The sequence below is a fragment of the Triticum aestivum genome, chromosome 2A (genome assembly GCF_018294505.1).
Source record: "Triticum aestivum cultivar Chinese Spring chromosome 2A, IWGSC CS RefSeq v2.1, whole genome shotgun sequence".
NCBI classification, from domain to species: domain Eukaryota; kingdom Viridiplantae; phylum Streptophyta; class Magnoliopsida; order Poales; family Poaceae; genus Triticum; species Triticum aestivum.
Genome location: NC_057797.1, coordinates 70,130,152 through 70,149,034, shown reverse-complemented (window position 1 = coordinate 70,149,034; position 18,883 = coordinate 70,130,152). Strand labels below are relative to the sequence as shown.

Genomic DNA, 18,883 nt, shown 5'->3' with positions numbered 1-18,883 from the left:
AGGATGAAGGAGAGGACAATGCAATGACCACAGAAGTATCGGGGCCAAGCGAGCCCAAGGGTATGATCGAGGAACCGACTGCTGCAACGCTGGGGGTAGTGGTGGCAAGTAACAAGAGGCAATCTTCGGACAAGAACCATCCAGAGACAGTTCAGTCGAGCGATGATGGAGAAGGGGACGTGGTCCCAGTGAGCTCTACAGCTCTTGTAATCTCTGGAAAGCCGGACGGGGTTCCACCGATGCCGCCTGTATATGTGTCTCCAAGGAAAGAGGTGAAGCGACGGAAGAAAGATGTTGGCAATAAAGGAGCCCTGTTTAAGGAGCTGTCTGATGCAGGGACACCGAGTATGGTGACAGATGGAGTGGAACGTGGCAAGGACCAGTATGATGGATCGGCGGGCTCCTCCGAGGAGTGCCGCCGGACGCAATGAGTTCATTTTGTTGGAACTGTCGCGGCGCGGGTAAAGCCGCGACAGTTCGTGAGCTTCGCGACTTTGCGAAGAAATTTACCCCTACCGTGTTGTGTATTGTTGAAACTCAAGTAAAGGGTGCACGTGTAGAAGCTTTAGCTAACACTTTGGGCTATGATAATGCCTATGCGATAGATAGTCAAGGAAGAAGTGGAGGAATAGGGATTTTTTGGAATAATACAATAAATGTTGAGATCTTGGGTGATTCTGTTTATCATATTGATGCAAAGGTGGTAGAGGAAGGGAAAGACCCATGGAGGTTGACATGCGTGTATGGCGAGGCCCAGACACAACTGAGACACCAAACATGGGATCTCCTAAAGGGGTTGGCGTCTTTTAGCAACCTCCCTTGGCTGTGTTTGGGCGATTTTAACGAAGTTTTACGTCCGGATGAACATGAGGGAGCTGCTAATCGGAGTAATGCACAAATACAAGGTTTCCGGGATGCGGTTGACGTTTGCATGTTGATGGACTTGGGCTATCATGGCAGATTTTGGACCTTTGAGAAAAAAGTGACCGGGGGATCCTACACCCGCGTGAGGCTTGACAGAGCGATGGCCACAGCTGATTGGGCGGCGCTTTTCCCTATGGCCAAGGTTACAAACTTAACTTCGGCGTCCTCGGATCATGGACCAATACTCGTACAGTTTGAAGAGGTTTTACCACGCCCTAAACCGAGCTTCCGGTACGAAGTGATGTGGGAGTCACATGAATCATGGCGTGACACTATCAGCTCAGGATGGAGCGAACTGCAAGCGGATCAAGGAGTTGAGGGGATTCGCAGAAAATTGGAGCTTCTGTCAAAGAACCTCTCGGCATGGGAGGATGCAACTTTTGGAAGTGTTAGGAAGGAGATCAAGAAGGCAAAAGCGGAGCTAGAGAGGCTTCGGAGTGTTCCGTCTAGGACTGCTCCAAATCACCTTGAGCAAAAGTTGAATGAACGACTGGTTGAGCTCTATCATAGGGAGGAGTTAATGTGGAGACAAAGATCGCGCATACAGTGGCTGACTGCGGGTGATCGCAACACAAAATTTTTTCACATGAGAGCAAATATGCGGCGTAGGAAGAATATGATTCGAGCTCTACACAATGCGCTGGGTATAAGAGTAGAGGACAAGGCTGAGATGAAACAACTTGTGACAGATTTCTATAAAACCTTGTACACGACGGAAGGTGTACAGGGGGTAGATGATGTATTACAACATGTGCCTCGGAAAGTGACACCAGAGATGAATGCTTCGCTTTGCGCTCCTTACACAAATGAGGAAGTAAAGCAGGCCCTGTTTCAGATGTTTCCTACGAAGGCACCGGGGCCAGATGGTTTTCCTGCACACTTCTATCAGCGCCACTGGGACATTTGTGGGGATGAAGTAACTAAAGTGGTGCTTCGGATCGTCCGTGGAGAGGAGACTGCTGCAAGCATTAATGATACGGTACTCGTGTTGATACCCAAGGTACAAAATCCCACTCTACTTACCCAGTTTAGGCCTATCAGCCTTTGCAATGTGATTTATAAAATAGCTTCTAAAGTGGTGTCGAATAGATTGAAGTTGATATTGCCAGATATTATCTCAAAGGAGCAATCAGCCTTTGTTCCCGGGAGGTTGATCACGGATAATATTATTTGTGCGTATGAATGTTTGCACTTCATGAAGAGAAACAGATCCAAGACAAACAGCTTTTGTGCACTTAAGCTTGATATGATGAAGGCATATGACAGACTAGAGTGGCCTTATCTAAAGGCAATTATGGTTAAGCTTGGCTTTGCACCAGATTGGATCCATACAGTTATGAGCATGATCACTTCTGTTTCATTCTCGGTCTTGTTTAATGGAGAAAGATTAGAGAGCTTCTCACCTTCCAGGGGTATCAGGCAGGGAGATCCTATTTCCCCTTACTTATTCTTGATTGCAGCGGAGGGCCTTTCGTGCCTTTTAAAACACAGTTCTCAGTCATTAGTGCTCGGTGGCATAAAGGTGGCGCCCACGGCTCCGGTAGTGAACCACCTTTTGTTTGCAGATGACAGCCTGCTGCTTTTCAAGTCTAGTGTCCAGGGGGCAAATGAGGTTTCAAACCTACTTGATGCATATTGCTTGGCTTCGGGCCAAAGGGTAAACTATGATAAATCGTCCATATTTTTCAGTAAGGGATGCCCGGAGACCCTTAGGGTGGAGATAAAGAATATACTTAATGTGCAGAATGAGTCTTTGAGTGAAAAGTATTTGGGTCTGCCGACCGATGTTGGACAGTCCAAAAATGGCACCTTCAAATATTTACGAGACAGAGTTTGGGAAAGGATAAAGGGATGGATGGAGAAACTTTTATCAGTGGCAGGAAAGGAGGTTCTCATAAAATCTGTGGCTCAAGCTTTACCAGTTTTTTCGATGTCTTGCTTCAGATTACCTCGAGGCCTTTGTGGAAGCATTACGTCACTCATTCGTCAATTTTGGTGGGGGAGCAAGAGAGGCAAGAGGAAACCATGTTGGGTAGCTTGGGATTTGATGACCCGACCGAAAAGTTTGGGAGGACTTGGCTTTCGGGATATAGAAATCTTCAACTTGGCACTTTTGTCTCGGCAAATTTGGAGATTATTGAATGATCCCTCCTCTCTTAGTGCACAAATCCTTAAAGCATCATATTTTCCACAATGTACAGTCCTTGAAGCTCAACTAGGTCCACATCCTTCTCAGGTGTGGCGATCTATACTTGATGGGAGAGATATTATCACCCAAGGAGCTATCCGGCGTATTGGTGATGGAACTACCACGAACATATGGCAACATAGTTGGATCCCAAGGGACGGAATGATGAAGCCGGTGGCCTCCTTAGTTGCTGACCCACCGCAACTGGTTTCTGATCTGATCGACCACACTAGAGCTGCGTGGCGAGAGGACTTGCTTAGACAGGTGTTCATACCCATTGATGTGGAGGCGATCTTGCAAATACCGCTCTGTACACGGCGTGTGGACGATTTCTGGGCATGGAATGATGATCCAAGGGGGCGTTTTTCTGTACGGTCAGCTTATAAGATGATTGTCAAGATCAAGATTGGGCGCGAGGCATGGCTGGAGGAAAGGGAGGATCCTTCCAACTCTGAACATGAGATGAGGGGGTGGAACTCGCTATGGAACATGTCAGTGCCACCGAAACTGCGCTTTTTCACTTGGCGATTGGCGCAACACTCACTCCCTACGGGAGATGTCCTAAACCATCGTCATATGGCCACTACGAGTGCTTGCTCCCTATGCGGAGGGCAGGATAGCTGGCGGCATTCTTTGCTGGAGTGTAATGTGTCTAGGTGTGTGTGGGCACTTTCAGAAGCCGAGATGGTCGAGCACATGTGGGCAACCTCAGAACCTGACGCACGGCTGTGGCTCTTTGCCATGAATGACTCTCTTCCACCGGAGCAATTTCAGTTGATGATTGTTACTTTATGGGCGATTTGGAGTGCAAGACGGAAAGCTATACATGAGGATATATACCAGACTCCGTTTGCCACTGACAACTTCATCAAAGCTTACTTATCAGACATAGAGTTTTTGAAGAAGAAGAAGGAGGAAGCACATGGGATAGCAGTACCACGACCCCGTACGTGGATTCCACCACCAACAGATTACTACAAACTCAATGTGGACGCGGCCGTGTCACGCCCAGGTACGTTTGGCGCAGTTGGTGTGGTTTGCAGGGATGAGAGAGGTTTGTTCATGGGAGCGTCAGCTCTCGTTTTCAGAGGACTGCACAACCCCCAAGTGCTAGAAGCACTAGCTGTTCGGGAGGCATTAGCACTTTCAGAAGATCTCTATATCAACCATTTACTTGTTGCCTCCGATTGCAAGGTGGTGGTAGATGCAATCAGACAGGGAAGCTCAGCAGAATTTGGAGCCATTGTCGAGGAAATCAAGACTAGAGCAACTACCTTTATTTCATGTTCGTTTACTCATGAGTATAGGACCTCCAATACGGAGGCCCATAATCTCGCAAAGCATGCGTTATCTTTAGGGTTTGGCCGACACACTTGGCTAGGACAACCCGGCGATCTTCTTTTTATACCTATGAACATTATGATTCAGTAATAAAGCTTTGTGAGATTCTCAAAAAAAAAAAAACTGGATTTATGATTGTACATGTTCTTCATGGATGTGTCTATATGTCCCCTACAAGGACGAGCATTGCTTTGTCTTGCTTAGAGCAAGATGGACGGTGTACTCACCTCAAGCGGTCCCATAAATGGGTTGGCTTAGCGTGGGAGAAATGCCGCTCTCTAGCGCATTTTCTTTTTTTTTCTTTACTTAGATCTCTAAAGTGGAAAAGAAAATAAATTTTAAAAAGCATTCATCTTGTCTTCAAAAAATGTTTATCGAATGCCAAAAAAGGTTTGTGTAATATAAAAAAATGCATGTGACATTTTAAAAATCTTCACGTGTTCCAAAAAATGTTTGTGACATTTGATAAATGTACAATATAAAAAAACACTAGTGTAAAAAATGCTCTTATATTATGGACGGTGAGAGTACCATACAAAAAATGTATGTGGCACATAAAAATTATTTACAGGTTTAAAACAATGTCGAAACATTTTCACAAAAATATTTATAAGTGTTAAAAAACGTTTTCCTAATTCAAAAAAATGATGCTTGAAATTTTTTTAAAAACGTGTTCAAAAATTATATTCGGCGACATTTTATGAATAATATTTATACAGTGTAAACAAATTTCATCATAGTTTAATACAAAAATTTGTGGCGGTTTCAATGTGTATTTGAAAAACGTTTGACATGTGTTCGGAAAAGTATTGAATATGTATGTGAAAATAAAGTACTTCATGTATTTGCAACGTGTATAAAAAAGTTCTGCGAGTATAGGAAAACATACATTGTTTATTGAAAAACAATAGACATGAGCTGAAAAAATAAAAAGGAAAAAGACCCAAATAATACAGGTGAAGAAACGCAGAAAAGCTGAAGAAACAAACTCAAAGATAAAACAAAAGGACAAGAATAAAAAAAATAAAATCGGTGGAGAAACATAGAAACCCCGAAGAAATATGTTAAAAATGGAAACGAAAAAAGGAAGGTAAAAGAAAAAAAAGTAAAGAAGCAAACTGAAAATAAAAAGGAATAAATGGAAGAAAACCAAAGAGAATCGCGCGACAGGGCCACCCCATTAAAGGAACTCTTTCAGGCCGGAACGACTCGCTATAGCGACACGCAGCGACCACTCGCATGCGTGTCCCCTTTGAGGAATTCCAGCGCACTAGCGGCACTTTCGATAATAATAATTAAAATCAACTAAAAAAGATAAAAATAATTAAAAAAACAAGCGGCACCAGGTTTTTTCCTTCTGGTTTGATTTTTCACATTTATTTTTCTATTTTTATGATTTTCTGAAATCTTCTAGAAATACATTTCTTACACAATGAATATGTTTTCTAATTAAAAGTATATTTTTTAAATACACAACAATGATTATTTAAAAAGACTATGACCTTTCTTAAATACACAATGATTTGTTTTCAAAAATATGTTATAAACATTTCGAAAACGCATGATAAAACTTTCTAAGATCAGGGTTAGCATTGTTTTTAAAAGGACAATTTTTAAAACACACAATGAACATATTTTTAAAAATCATGATGAATATTTTTACAACATGCCATACTTGTTTTGAAATATGTGATGAGCACAAATGACCTTTTTTTAGAAACATGAACAAAATTTTCAAATACACAGTGAACATTTTTTTAATATTAGATGAACATTTTTAGAATGCACGATGGGCCTTTTCACAAATACTACCATTGCTTTCTGTAAACTCGTTGACCATTCTTAAAATTCTTCATAGTGAACCTTTTTTAAGTACACAATGAATAATTTTGATAACACAACCAACAATTTGGGAATGTGAACCTTTTTAAATACACGATGGAAAGGATAATGATAGAAAACAACCAACAAAGAAAAGTTAGAAAAATAAATGGAAGTAAAAATGATCTTGTATTTAAATAAAACAGGATACGGAAAAATGTAATTCCAAATTTTTTCACCATATTTTATAAAAATGTTCATGTAATTAAATAAAAAATAAACTAAAATGAATGAAAAAGAAAAGGAAAAGGGAAAATAAAATAAAATAAAACATGAAAAAAAACATAAGAAAGATTAAAGACTGGTTGAAAACAAACTGAAAAAACAACAAAAAAACAAAAAATCGTGGAAGTAGTTCCTGTTCGTGTCACGACTGAGCTGTTCCACGTTCATCGCCCTATAGGCGAGCGCTAACTAACAGTGACAGTAGGAAATACATAGCCTTTCGGGTTCTTGTCCCCACTACCCCTCCAATTTCTTATTGTGGACTCCCTGATTTTTACTTGTTGGTCTTCACGTCACACATTAAGTTTCACTTGGGAGTTATGTACATGCAGCACACAATCCAAAATTTAAGGCTATGTACAAAAGACCCAAAGCAGACCAACCCTTCCCCAAACCTCCACAAGCGGGAGCTATATGCACCAAGCTGCCCTTTTTTTGCTTCTTCAATTTACTTAATCAGTCTTGCAAGCGGTGAATATTAATATCTCCAGCGGTGTTGGCGAGACGCCGCGGTGGCACAATTCACGGCTTATAGGGTCGTGGTCTAAGGATCAGGTCGACTAGTTTAGAAACATTCCAAGTTACGATGTTTGTTTTTTGATTGCTAATTACTGTGCTTTGATTCATTGGTGCAATGTTTATTTTTAGAATGCTAATTACGGTGATTTGATTTATTGACACGATGTTCCTTTTTGGGAATGCCAATTACCGTGCTTTGATTGTAACTACGATGTTTTGATTACTAATTACGATGCTTTAGTTGGGACAACATTATTTGAACAATGTAGGTCATCGGACCTAAGATAACGAAAGGCTGATATTTAATGTTTCTGCCACAATTCGCTTGTTTAATATTATTAATAGTCACGGAGATAAGTAAAACAAAAAACTGGCGGATGTAGAGTCACTCTTTTTTGCTCATGGACGATTAGGCTAGCCATAGTGGGAGTAACTTAGGTGTTAACTTAACACACCCCAAGACAATTTTGCTTATGTGGCAAGTATTTAATGAGGAGAGAGGTGTTTGGAGTAACATAATATGTTACTGTAACATAGCGCTTCCCAAGGCAAAATGAGTCTATAAGCTAATAAATGAAACAATCTATGACACTACTACTATGATACTTTGCACTATGGAGGTAGTAACTTAGGCTAGTGACATATGGATGACACTAGTATAAATTACTCCTCACTATGACCAGCCTTATAGACCGAAACACCTCCTCCCACTCACTTGTCTAAAGAAAAACCTCCTACTGACTTGACTTGCGCAACAGCTCATTTGCTATACCTATACTAGCTCCATTCTAAATTAGATGAAGTTTTCTACGAAGCCTGTAGGGTAACTTCTATATCTTTCTACCACTAATTAATAAATTATTAGTGGACTGTCAAGATAAATTTGAACCATATAGGATACATATACGTTCAAGTTGTACACCGGACTTTGGAATTTTTTCTGTACACTACACTTAGACTCATCAAGGTTCACTGATAGACAAGCGCATCTGGTGTAGTGGTATCATAGTACCCTCCCACGGTACTGACCAGGGTTCGATTCCCTGGATGCGCATAATTTTTTTCTCCCATTTTTATTTTCCGATTGCTCATTCGTATATATAATCAAAAAGATAATTAATCTATGTGATCTATGTGTTGTAACCTAACCTTGGAAATCTAACTAGGCGACGTGGCTGGCAAATATGGTGGCTTTATGCCAATCAGCTTGGTTTGCATCTTTGCTTAGAGTTAGAATCAGCTTGGTATCATTTACTTTTTTTTGCGTGTGTTTTCCCAACTGATCTCGAAATTGCCTAAGCAGTTCGCTTGAAAGATTCTAACTGATGAATGTTCGCGTTCTGGATGTGACAAGATACATGCTAACATGCATATATCCATATCCAGGTGAAAACAGAATTCCACTTGATGATGATAAAATTACAGCGACGATAACTTCACAGTTGAAACACTTGCGCAGTTTGGACATCTAGGTACACGCGGTGCGCTGACATACATCAGCACTCGCCATATTGCCTGGCAGATCGACCAGCTTCACCATTTCCAGAAGACGTTGGATCCGCACTTGAACTTCTCCTTCCCCTCGCACTCGATCTCCAGGTCGTCGGTGATGAACGGGACTTTCTGCAACCACACAAGAAGACATGATCGTCAGCCAGCCAGAGCTTAGAGTTCATCCGGCCATGGAGGGTTAGATAAACAGGAGAGCTACCTTCTGCTTGGCGAGGTCCTGGCAGCCGGTGAAGTTGTAGGGGAACTTGCAGCTGCCGAACTGGACGGTGTAGGCGCGCGCGAAGTTGGCGCCGCTCGTCGCCGCCCTCTTCTTGTCGTTCAGCTCCTGATCACGCGCAAAAATCATCAAAAAGTCCGGTGAGAAATGAGCAACGAACCGACGGCGACAGGGAAGGAAGGAAACAGAGCGGACCTTGTTGAGCTTGCTCTTCTCGAGGTACTCGTCGAAGACGCTTGCCCTGGCCGACCCGGCGGAGGCGGCCGTGACGGCGAAGACGGCCGCCAGGCCGAGAAGCGCCGACCGCCGGTCCTTGGCCGGGGCGACCTGCACGCGCTTTGCCGCCGCCGGCGAGGCGGACTGCGGCACCGCCGCGGCGGGCTTGAGGCCGACCACACTGGTGTTCACGCCGGCCATGATCCTCTCGAGGTTTTCTTGATGAATCTGGTGTGTGTGCGTGTGTGTGGCCTCAGGGGAGGGGGGGTGTGGTGATGGTTTTGTTTTTGATCGCGGAGGATGCTGTGGAGGGAAAACGGCGCTGCGGTGGGCGTGTGGATAGGGTGAGGCTTGCTTCCATTCCATTGGCTGGCCTTGGCGCCACGGTGGCTCCCATTATCCTTACGGGATGGGGCCCATACGACACGTGGCAAGATCTCCTTGGCCTTGACCTGACTGTGCCACTAGATTTAGATTTTTAACCCTTGAGCTCTCACGAAACGGCTCATTTGCTATTTGTACAGTACTACCTCCGTCTAGGTGAATAAGTCATTCGCGTAGTTCTAGGTCATCGATTTGAGCAATTAAATATATGTTATATGTCATAAAAAGTATATCACTAGATTTCTACACGGATGTAGTTTCTAAATATATATATTTTGTTACATATAATACATATTTAGATAGTTAAATCGTCGACCTAGAACTACGCGAATGACTTATTCACCGAGACGGAGGTAATACATACTACTAGTTCTATTCAAAATTACATGACGTTTCTAAAGGCGTGTAGTGAAAGCTTTATATCTCCGACCACTAATTAGAATCTTTTGGATAAATTTGAAACTTAGGTTAGCTGTGCAATGGATTTTAGTGTACTAATGTTTATTATCCGTAATCAATGGTCACAAAACAACTAAGCGCATCTGGTGTAGTGGTATCATAGTACCCTCCCACGGTACTGACCAGTGTTCGATTCCCTGGATGCGCAATTTTTCTCCTCAACATATTTGTTTGTTCATTCTTATTTAAGAATGAAGTTAATCTCCTTTTGCTAACCTGACCTTGGAATTGGAATTGTATGTTTTATATCACTGAAGATGAAGATCAAATCTGCTGACAATGTATCCAGTCATATGTTTTGTCCTGGCAATGGCGAGCCATGTCACCCCATAAAAAGTAAACCAAGAGTACCGCCCATATGGTACCTAGAGTAGTGGCGAATGTTTGTCTATAAGAATCTTACTATGGCTAACCGTAGCTCTATGGCTGCCAAAGCTTCGCGGCTTCAAGCGTGATGAAACCAGGGGCATTCATGAGCAGGTTAGCTTGCTGGTTAGTAATTTGTCGATCAAACATAAAAACAATTAGGGCTCCAAGAGGAAATGTGTCATTATCTTAATCTTTAGTTCACAGTTCACACGATACAATGCAGTGGCTTACTGATAAGCTACAGCGTGACAAAATTTATAGCCATCAGAACTACTCTGCTACGATCAGACATCCGCTTTTCCTTGCCCTGTATAAAAACTGCAGAATACAGAATGGTGGACGAACTGCACACTGATTGCAAGCACAGATGATCGGTGATCGCAACCACGGAAGGGAACACATCTTTCAGCACCAGTCACACATCACCTGCAAGCACAAATGCCGTAAATCAGATTCCCATGGGGCAAACCAAGTGTGACATACAAATAACATGCTCATCTACAGGCTGCATGACTAAGCAAAGATGGTGTTGATTGTCACAGGGTGGTCTCACAGAACAATCAAATGGCATGGACAAAAGCGAAAAGCGGGTGCTCGGTTTATTTTCTGCTCAAGTACCAACAGTACTGCAGCTGCAGAAGCAGGATTCCATCATCCATAAGTGGTGAGATCAATCTAACAGCAAGCGCATGCCACAGTTACACGGAAATGATAAACTAATTTTAGTCAAGTATATATCAGAATTAAACCTGTAACACAATCTCAGTCCAGTATACTAAGCGTTTTAATTAAGTTCATGATGGAAAAACGCCACTTTCTGTCCGAACAGCACAGAGCTCATGTTTCGCTTTATGTTTTTACCAGTCACGACAACAACTGATCAGGGCGGTTATTGTTTACGGGCATTCTAACTTCTGACAACATTATGTACATCCAAAGGCTCACTAGTCTCATGTGAAAACATCTACTCCCTCCGACCCATAACATAACAGCGTTTTCAGTGTTAACAACGCTCTTATATTACGGGACGGAGGGAGTACTTCTGAAGTAGTTCGCACAGCACTATTACAGAGAGCCTCAAGAAACAAAACAAAAGAGTGCGTGTGCACCAGAGGTGGGAATAAAAGCATTCCTGTCCTTGAATGATAGTCCAGGTAAGTCAATACATCACCGCAACAGCATAAGACAACACTTGATCAAAGTGCCAAATTGAAGATCACCATTTATGTTATTCTATTAGCCTAACTGATGCAACATACTTCTTCAATTAACCAGTTCATCCCCAAAAGAGGATCAGTTATATGGTTTATTAAGACACATAACCAGCGCCGTCTAAAGGACAGACCCAGTGCATAGAAGCTCCCACACAAGGTGGGGTCTGGGGAGGGATTATAGGAACCTAGTCTTACCCCTGCAAAGTGCAATGCAGAGAGGCTGGTTCGAACCCAGGACCTCTTGGCACAAGTGGGGAGGACTTCACCACTGCGCCAGGCCTGCCCTCACATAACCAGCGCCGTCTAACGACTAATAAACGAATGGAACAATTAAGTAATATGATCCAAAAATTTCATTTAATGCACTCACAGGTGAGAAGAAGACCAATTATCACCGAAAATTTGCAATCGCCTCATCTCATAGTCAATTAATCATCCAGTACATTCATATAACATATGCAGGAACTCTCGAAAAGATAGTAAGACATTGGGTCCCTAAATTCACGCAAATGGTCCAATCAGTAAACACAAGAACAACCAAGCCTGGACCCTCACCTCACATGAGCTCCTCCTCCTTGCGGAGGTACTCGCCGGCGTCGGACTGGTGGAGCACCACCACGGCGTTGGTGTCGGCCTTCCTGCAGTCCTGCGCGCCCCTGGCGGCGACCCCAAACCCGAGGGGCACGTCGGCCATGGACATGACGACGACGCCGTCGCCGGACTTGGTGTTCTCGGTGATGCGCGCGAGCGCGGACTTGGGCACGGAGTTGCCGAAGAGGAACGAGCGCTCCGTGTCGGGCTTGAGCCAGATGCGGCGGCGCGCGTGGGCGGCGAGGAGGTCGAGCGCGTGGACGGTGAGGTGGAAGGCGCCGCCGTGGGTGAACTTGCCGATGGGCGTGCCGACCCCGGCGAGGCGCGTGCGGGAGACGGCGGTGGCGCGGCGGACGAGCGACTCGGAGGCGTAGAAGACGCGGTTCTTGTGGAGGCGGAGGCAGTAGCGGCCGGGCTCCGGGTCGGGGCCCTCCACGGAGGGCCGCTCCAGGAGGTGCTTCAGGTTGGGGCCGGTGAACTTGAAGAGCTTCTCGAAGACCATCGTGGTCTCCTTCTCGTCGAGCGGCCGCATGGTGGAGGCGGCGGCGGGGTTTGGGGGCGGAGGGCTGAGGGGGGAGCGGCGGTGAAGGTTGGGGACGGACGGCGGCTAGGGTTTAGTCGGGTGCTTCCTCCCCCTTGGTTTTATCGGGACTGCGGGCCTTCAGATTGTCGGCCGTTGGATCGGTTAAATCCTACGGCTGATAGCATGCCTCACAATTGCTTCGCATGCCAATGGTTTTGCGTATGCCCGCTCCATTTGACCACTTTCCATTTTTTTTAACCAAATTCTTTTTCAAAAATCGCTTGCCGAATTTTGTGTATATGTGGTTCCTAACACCATACTCATACATATATACATATGACTACTAGAGATAAAGCATACTCATACATGTAGATATAACTACTAGAGATTCAAACCGGAGCGAACCAACATGTGGTTAGATGGTTAGAGGGACAGTGATATCCCCAGCCCAGGGTTCAAATCCTAGTGCTTGCATTATTTCTGAATTTATTCCACGAAGGAGTTGAATCCCTATATAAAACCGAACACGGAGAATCAACCATTCTGCATGTGCCGATGACGCGTTATGTTGCTACTCTCGAGTTTCACCATCATGAAGAAAAAGGTACCCTATGAATGCTTAGAGCATCTACCATCGGACTTGTCAATTCCCCCCCCCCCCCCCCAAGTCTATATGTCCGTGAACAACGCCCGGTCACCTCTCATTTCCCCGCATCCGTAGCTACCCCCCTTAAATCCCTGCAACCCCATGCAAGGTGATCAACACTACGTAGATAAATTCAACATAGTATAGTGGGCACATCAAGTTTATACAAATCGGGCATAATAAGTTCACAAAAGATCAGACATAGAAAGTTTGTCGATCGACTATGATATACGACTAAACGATAGATAAAAATAGATACGAGGCGTCGAATTCCACCACTTCCTTGTCGGGCCCTTGCCCTTGGTGTCTCTAGAGCGGATGTAATACTCCTCGGCGTTGATGTCGGTGGTCAAAGGGGTGTCACATCGACACTTGTGGTGCCGCCACCGATGGAGGTGGACGAGGACAAGGAGGGGAGGTCTGCCAGGCGTCGAGTGACGGGGACCTGCTCTCGGCGAGGCGTTGAGCTTTCGTCGTGTTGGTCGTCCTTTGTCGCACGAGCCGCTTGAATTCCTCGATACCGAGCCGCTATGCCTTGGCATCTTTGCGGCGGCGACGGCGGGCGCTCGTCTCCGTCGTGGGCAAGGAGTGGCAGATGACGTCGTGAAGAAGGTCGTCCTCCAGGTCGTGGGAAGCGGCCTGGGCGTGAATCTACATGACCTATAGCTGGACTGGCTACATCCGGCCTGCGTCGCCCTGTGCCTCGCGCAGAGAGCGACCCGCACTTCCGACTCGGGGAGTTGCGACTTCCGACTCGGGGAGTGATAAGGTTTGATCCGATTGAGAATGAGGTGGGGTTTATGTGGCGTCGAGGTGGGCCAACATGGGATGGTCCCACATGACGGCTGCGTCTGGGCGTATTCAGATCACCTCATATTCATCCCACATGAGTTGGATTCAAGGGATGCAGGACAGCCCAGACATTTGGGTTAGGTCTGAGGAGTCGGGATGCGATTTTTCGATTGGGGCAACATCTTAGAGCAACTCTAGCAGACCCTGCATCCCGCCCCGACCCGCAAAATAACCGCCAAAATGCGCGTCGGGGCGGAAAAACCTGCCCGGTCAGACCCCGCATCTCGCTCCGCCCCGCAAAAATTTTTGGGGGCGCGGCAAAATCCCGACCCTAACCCGGGAATACGTCCCTCCCCTCCCCCCCCCCCCCGCGGCTGCGGTGCCCTGCATATAAGCGGAAGCGGTTGGTGGGGGGACATTTCAGCCCGCGCTTTCCCCACCAACCACCTTTCCTCCCCCCTCGCGCCGCCGTCGGGCCGCCGCCCAAGATTCCAGCGAAAGCCGCCGGCAGGAGCACGCCGAAAGGCCTCCACGCGCACGAGACCTTCCCTCCCTCCCCCCATGCGTTGGCGGGCCGCCAGATTTGCGGATCTGCGGCACTTCATCGCGGGCCGCCGAATTTGGCTTTTCTGGCCTCCTGTTGCTGCGTCAAGCGATGGAGTGGTCGGGGAGCCTCTCCCGCAGCCCCGGCAAGGGCGCATCGCCGCATGCAGGTTCGGGTTCGTCCGCCCGCCGCCGCGAACGGTTTGCAAGCATGGATTCGTCCGGCCGTCCACCGGGCTCGGCGCTCGCGCAACGTCTCTGTAGCTTGCCGGTGTCGCTCATATAGTGTGATGACTGCACGCGGACAGTGCTGCGGCTAACTTCGGGCACGCTGAAGCACCCCGGATGGGTGTTCTTCAAATGCGAAAACGACGGGGTACGTGAATTTGCGGTAGCTCATTTGATAGCTTATTCTTTAGTTCAATTGCGGATCCTCATTTTGAACATGGTCATTCTTTTGTGTAGGGCGGTGGGTGCTCATTTTGGTTTTGGGAAGGCCAATACATTGATTTATTAATAGAAAGAAACTTAATAGATGGTAGTGCACTCCTTAGTAGAATCGAAGGCAATGATACGTCTGCATGACACCACTTATATGTTACTACCCACTATGAAAGTAGTAATATAGACTAGTAACATCGGCAAGTTACTACCTTATGTTACTCTTCATTGTGAGATGAATAAACTAGCCAATTAGAGATGAATAAACTATCCAAGCCAGTATCTTGATTCGTGTTCCGGCGAGGCAGTAAAAGAGATGAATAAACTAGCCAATTAGTATCTTGATTTGTGTTCCGGCTGGCACCTGCAGGCCGGGCAAAGTCTCCTCCAGCTGCGGAAATGGTAGTGGATCCCCAGTCCTAACGCGAGCCCCAAAGTCAACCGGCGGAGTGGCCACCCACCCGTCATTCCGACGAACCCTGCCCCTCCTACCCGTGCTGTTTAAAGCCCCGGTCACAACACAAACTCCCCGGCCATCAGCATTCAGCCGTCTCCCAAACCCAGAGCATCCTCGCTCACCGGCAACGCGCTGCGACCAGGGCAGCCATGGCACCCCGTGCTCTGCCTCTGCTCCTCCTCGTCCTGGCCGTCGCCGCCGTGTCGGCAGCACCCATCGTCCGCGCGAGCGCCGAGGACGGCGAGGTCGGCACGAGGAGGCGGCTGCTGCAGGTCGCCGGCAGCAACAGCACCGACACCAACGGCACGGCGGGGTACATCAGCTACGGCGCGCTGTTCGCCGACACGGTGCCGTGCCCCTACTCCGGCGCGTCCTACTACAACTGCCGCCCCAGCGCGGAGGCCAACCCCTACGAGCGCGGCTGCTCCGCCATCACGCAGTGCCGCGACTGATGACACGCGAACGACCCACGTTCCTGCTGCTCGTTGCTGTCGCTGTTTCCTTGAGCCACGGGGTTGAGTTTTTCCTTGACATGAATATTTTCATTCATTTTGGTGTTGTTGTGCTTCGATGTACTATATGTGGTGTATGAGATGATTTGATGGTTAATTTCGAGCATTTAACAGAGCGGCCGAGCAGTATCAATGTGGCATGAGACCTATTGCCATTTCCCCCCGTTTTATCCGCGGTTACATGTTCCCACGCTATGCTTTCAACGGAGTTACAGTCGCACGTAACGCGGCACTGTCCATTGAGCTAGAACAATATGATGTTACAACCGCCATAGCTATAAGAGGAGCACATCGGAAACGAGGCAGAGCTGCTAGCATTTTCCAGTCTCCATTCACCAAAACAGTCCTCCGTTTCACAGTTTCAGCATGGCCAGAAGTAATATGCCTGTGCATACAGAACTGATGACCACGATAAACGATGGTAAAAAAGAAATGGACGGAGGCTGGGTGGTCATACCGGTGAGCATTTGCAAGCATTTTTTATAGAGTTTTTGCATTTGCAGTGACGCTGACGCCACTCCATTGTTGGTGTGTTGCAGGTTCCAAAACAGCAGTTTCTCTACTCCCTTCGTTCTAAATTACTTGACCCATATTTATCTAGACACGGATGCATCTAGACACTAAATAAATATAGATGCATTCATATTTAGACAAATTCAAGTCAACTAATTTGGAATGGAGGGAGTACATGGCAGCCACTAATAAGGCAAGCGTTTGACCAAAGAGGCTTAACATGGCAACCACTAAATCTAGCAAAATGAAGGAACGCGCAATTCTGTAGTAAGCTGGCAATTTGCAAGATACCGGGAATCAGTGTTCGGTAGCTGGAGACGTGTATTGGCACCAGTATATATGTTTAATCCAATCATGCAGACGACTTATCCTCTCAAATGTTGTTCAGGTAGCCGTTTTATTTCAGGATATTCTGCTATGTACTCATAGGTGCAATCATGGGTAGTCTGTAGGGTAACTATTTGATATTTATGACATCAGTCCCCATCAAATATTATTATCACATTGCATTTGTTCTCTGAGCTCATTGTGGGGTGTTCTGGACCCTCTTCAGAACTCCCAGTTTCTGCAAGCTTCGTTTACCCATAGAGCTGATCCAGCTAATGTAATGGCTTCTTTGGATCACAGGATTTGCAAAACAAAGGTATAGGAAAAATGGAGGATTTAGTTGCCATGACATAGCCAATTCTATGGAATTTTCCCAGAGGTTGGACCTCATGCATGAATTCCTCTGCAATCAGCACCTTGGCGACCAAATCCTAAGGAATTTCAATGACCAAATCCTGTGATCCAAATACATTCCATAGAAAACAATCCCGAGGATTGATATCCCGTGAGAATTCTATGAAAATCCTCCAATCCAAAGAAGCTACACCCTAAAAAAACTAATCTAACTACAGCTCACATCCAAATGCCTTTTGCAGGGGGCACCTACTGAAGCGGCAAATCATGTTCCTTACGAGGTTGGTGCCAAAGAACTCACCTACTGAAGCAGCAATTCTCCTGGTCGTACCTTTTTTTTTAAACCGGTGTCGATGTCTAAACTACAAGCAATGTATCCTATGCACCAGTAGTTTTTGTGAAACCAATGCACCCGATGTTAGCAATCTCTCCTACTTAAAAAACTAATTAATGTGTACGTGCAATGCACGTTAATTTGAAAGTATATTAAATTCATGCGGATATTAAGTAGGATATTATTTATGTGTTATTATGTGATTAGCACTATATTTTTTCGACAAAAAATGGATTTTATTAGCTCAAAATGAAGCATCAAGACGATGCAAAACACCATGAGCACACACCTGGCATCTGCATAGTTAGGATGCACACAGGCAACACGAACACACGCACACAAGAAAACACACCGACCAATAGCAAAGTCATATAAGACCAAAGCTATGAGCAGGCGAGGAAAAAACCCCCAAAATGATCAGATTCATGATTGGCAAACTACAACAATGACCATATCCGCACCAATCATCTCATGACATCACACAATCGACGAGTTTCTTTAACAGCAACGCCTTCAGGATAGGAGCAGCGCTCAAACGCCGTCGTCGCCGGATCCAACCACCAAAGGCTAGAATCTAGGTTTTCACCCTGAAGAATTAGTCCGAGCATATCCGAGCAATGCCTCCAGCAAGGTAACCATGTTAAAAACATCGCCATTGCCAGGTATAACCAACTTGGATCAGACCTAGGCTTTCACCCCGGAGCTCGCGATCGGGGTGCTCGATTAGCACCACTATCGATGTCACTCATGTGTTGTCGCCACCACTTTTCCGCGAACCCAGCAACTACGTGTGATGTGCGACCACTGTTGTTGCACAATCATCCCTATGCGTCAAACTGTTGTCCATAGTTTGCATCTTGCTGCCGAAGTCAACCACCGGATCTGAAGGAAAACCCTTCTGAAGACCTTTCAGTGGCCATCGCAATCTGCAACAAGACTATCGCCGCAAGCCGGAGTGGTCATCTCCACGGGCGAATCTGGGTGATGGGACGACCGGTTCGGAAACACACCCGTGTCTGGCCAGATCAGAACGACGGGTATCATTGCACGATGGCGACAACAATCACCACGCCACAGATCAAGCCCAGCCAGCATCCGCAGGTCAAGCCCCGTCGGCATCGATGACCACAGACCCGTGCATTGCTCAGGATGAGCAGCACAACCAGAAGGCGAGGCACCCAGGAGAGGACTGATGTCGCTTGAAGCTACGTCGGTATTTCCCCAAAGAGAAAGGGATGATGTTGTTGGGGAACGTAGTAATTTAAAAAAAATCCTACGCACACGCAAGATCATGGTGATGCATAGCAACGAGAGGGGAGAGTGTTGTCTACGTACCCTCGTAGACCGAAAGCGGAAGCGTTAGCACAACGCGGTTGATGTAGTCGTACGTCTTCACGATCC

The 18,883-nt window shown here is 46.2% G+C and overlaps 2 protein-coding genes and 2 non-coding genes across 4 annotated transcripts; 2 read left to right on the top strand and 2 right to left on the bottom strand.

The window, feature by feature from the left end:
• The first annotated feature begins 8,061 nt into the window (after positions 1–8,061).
• TRNAG-CCC (transfer RNA glycine (anticodon CCC)) lies at positions 8,062–8,132 on the top strand. Its single transcript has one exon. It is a non-coding gene; the product is annotated as a tRNA-Gly (tRNA).
• A 331-nt stretch (positions 8,133–8,463) lies between these two features.
• Positions 8,464–9,313, bottom strand: LOC123187550 (photosystem I reaction center subunit N, chloroplastic). Its single transcript, XM_044599438.1, has 3 exons — positions 9,003–9,313; positions 8,790–8,915; positions 8,464–8,701 (listed from the first exon to the last, which is right to left on the bottom strand). Exons 1-3 carry the CDS (start codon positions 9,222–9,224, stop codon positions 8,612–8,614), a joined length of 438 nt encoding a protein of 145 aa, XP_044455373.1. The 5' UTR covers positions 9,225–9,313; the 3' UTR covers positions 8,464–8,611.
• A 630-nt stretch (positions 9,314–9,943) lies between these two features.
• TRNAG-CCC (transfer RNA glycine (anticodon CCC)) lies at positions 9,944–10,014 on the top strand. Its single transcript has one exon. It is a non-coding gene; the product is annotated as a tRNA-Gly (tRNA).
• A 376-nt stretch (positions 10,015–10,390) lies between these two features.
• Positions 10,391–12,658, bottom strand: LOC123187549 (60S ribosome subunit biogenesis protein NIP7 homolog). The gene is made up of 2 exons (XM_044599437.1): positions 12,005–12,658; positions 10,391–10,661 (listed from the first exon to the last, which is right to left on the bottom strand). The coding sequence occupies exon 1, from the start codon at positions 12,570–12,572 to the stop codon at positions 12,006–12,008; it is 567 nt and encodes a 188-aa protein (XP_044455372.1). The 5' UTR covers positions 12,573–12,658; the 3' UTR covers positions 10,391–10,661; position 12,005.
• Positions 12,659–18,883: the final 6,225 nt, after the last annotated feature.

Excerpts from the sequence above, each read along its gene's own strand:
- LOC123187550 (XM_044599438.1), bottom strand. The coding sequence starts at position 9,224 with ATGGCCGGCGTGAACACCAGTGTGGTCGGCCTCAAGCCCGCCGCGGCG. Across the intron at positions 8,916-9,002 it reads AGAAGAGCAAGCTCAACAAG|GAGCTGAACGACAAGAAGAG; the intron begins GTCCGCTCTGTT and ends GCGCGTGATCAG. Across the intron at positions 8,702-8,789 it reads AGGACCTCGCCAAGCAGAAG|AAAGTCCCGTTCATCACCGA; the intron begins GTAGCTCTCCTG and ends GTGTGGTTGCAG.
- LOC123187549 (XM_044599437.1), bottom strand. The coding sequence starts at position 12,572 with ATGCGGCCGCTCGACGAGAAGGAGACCACGATGGTCTTCGAGAAGCTC.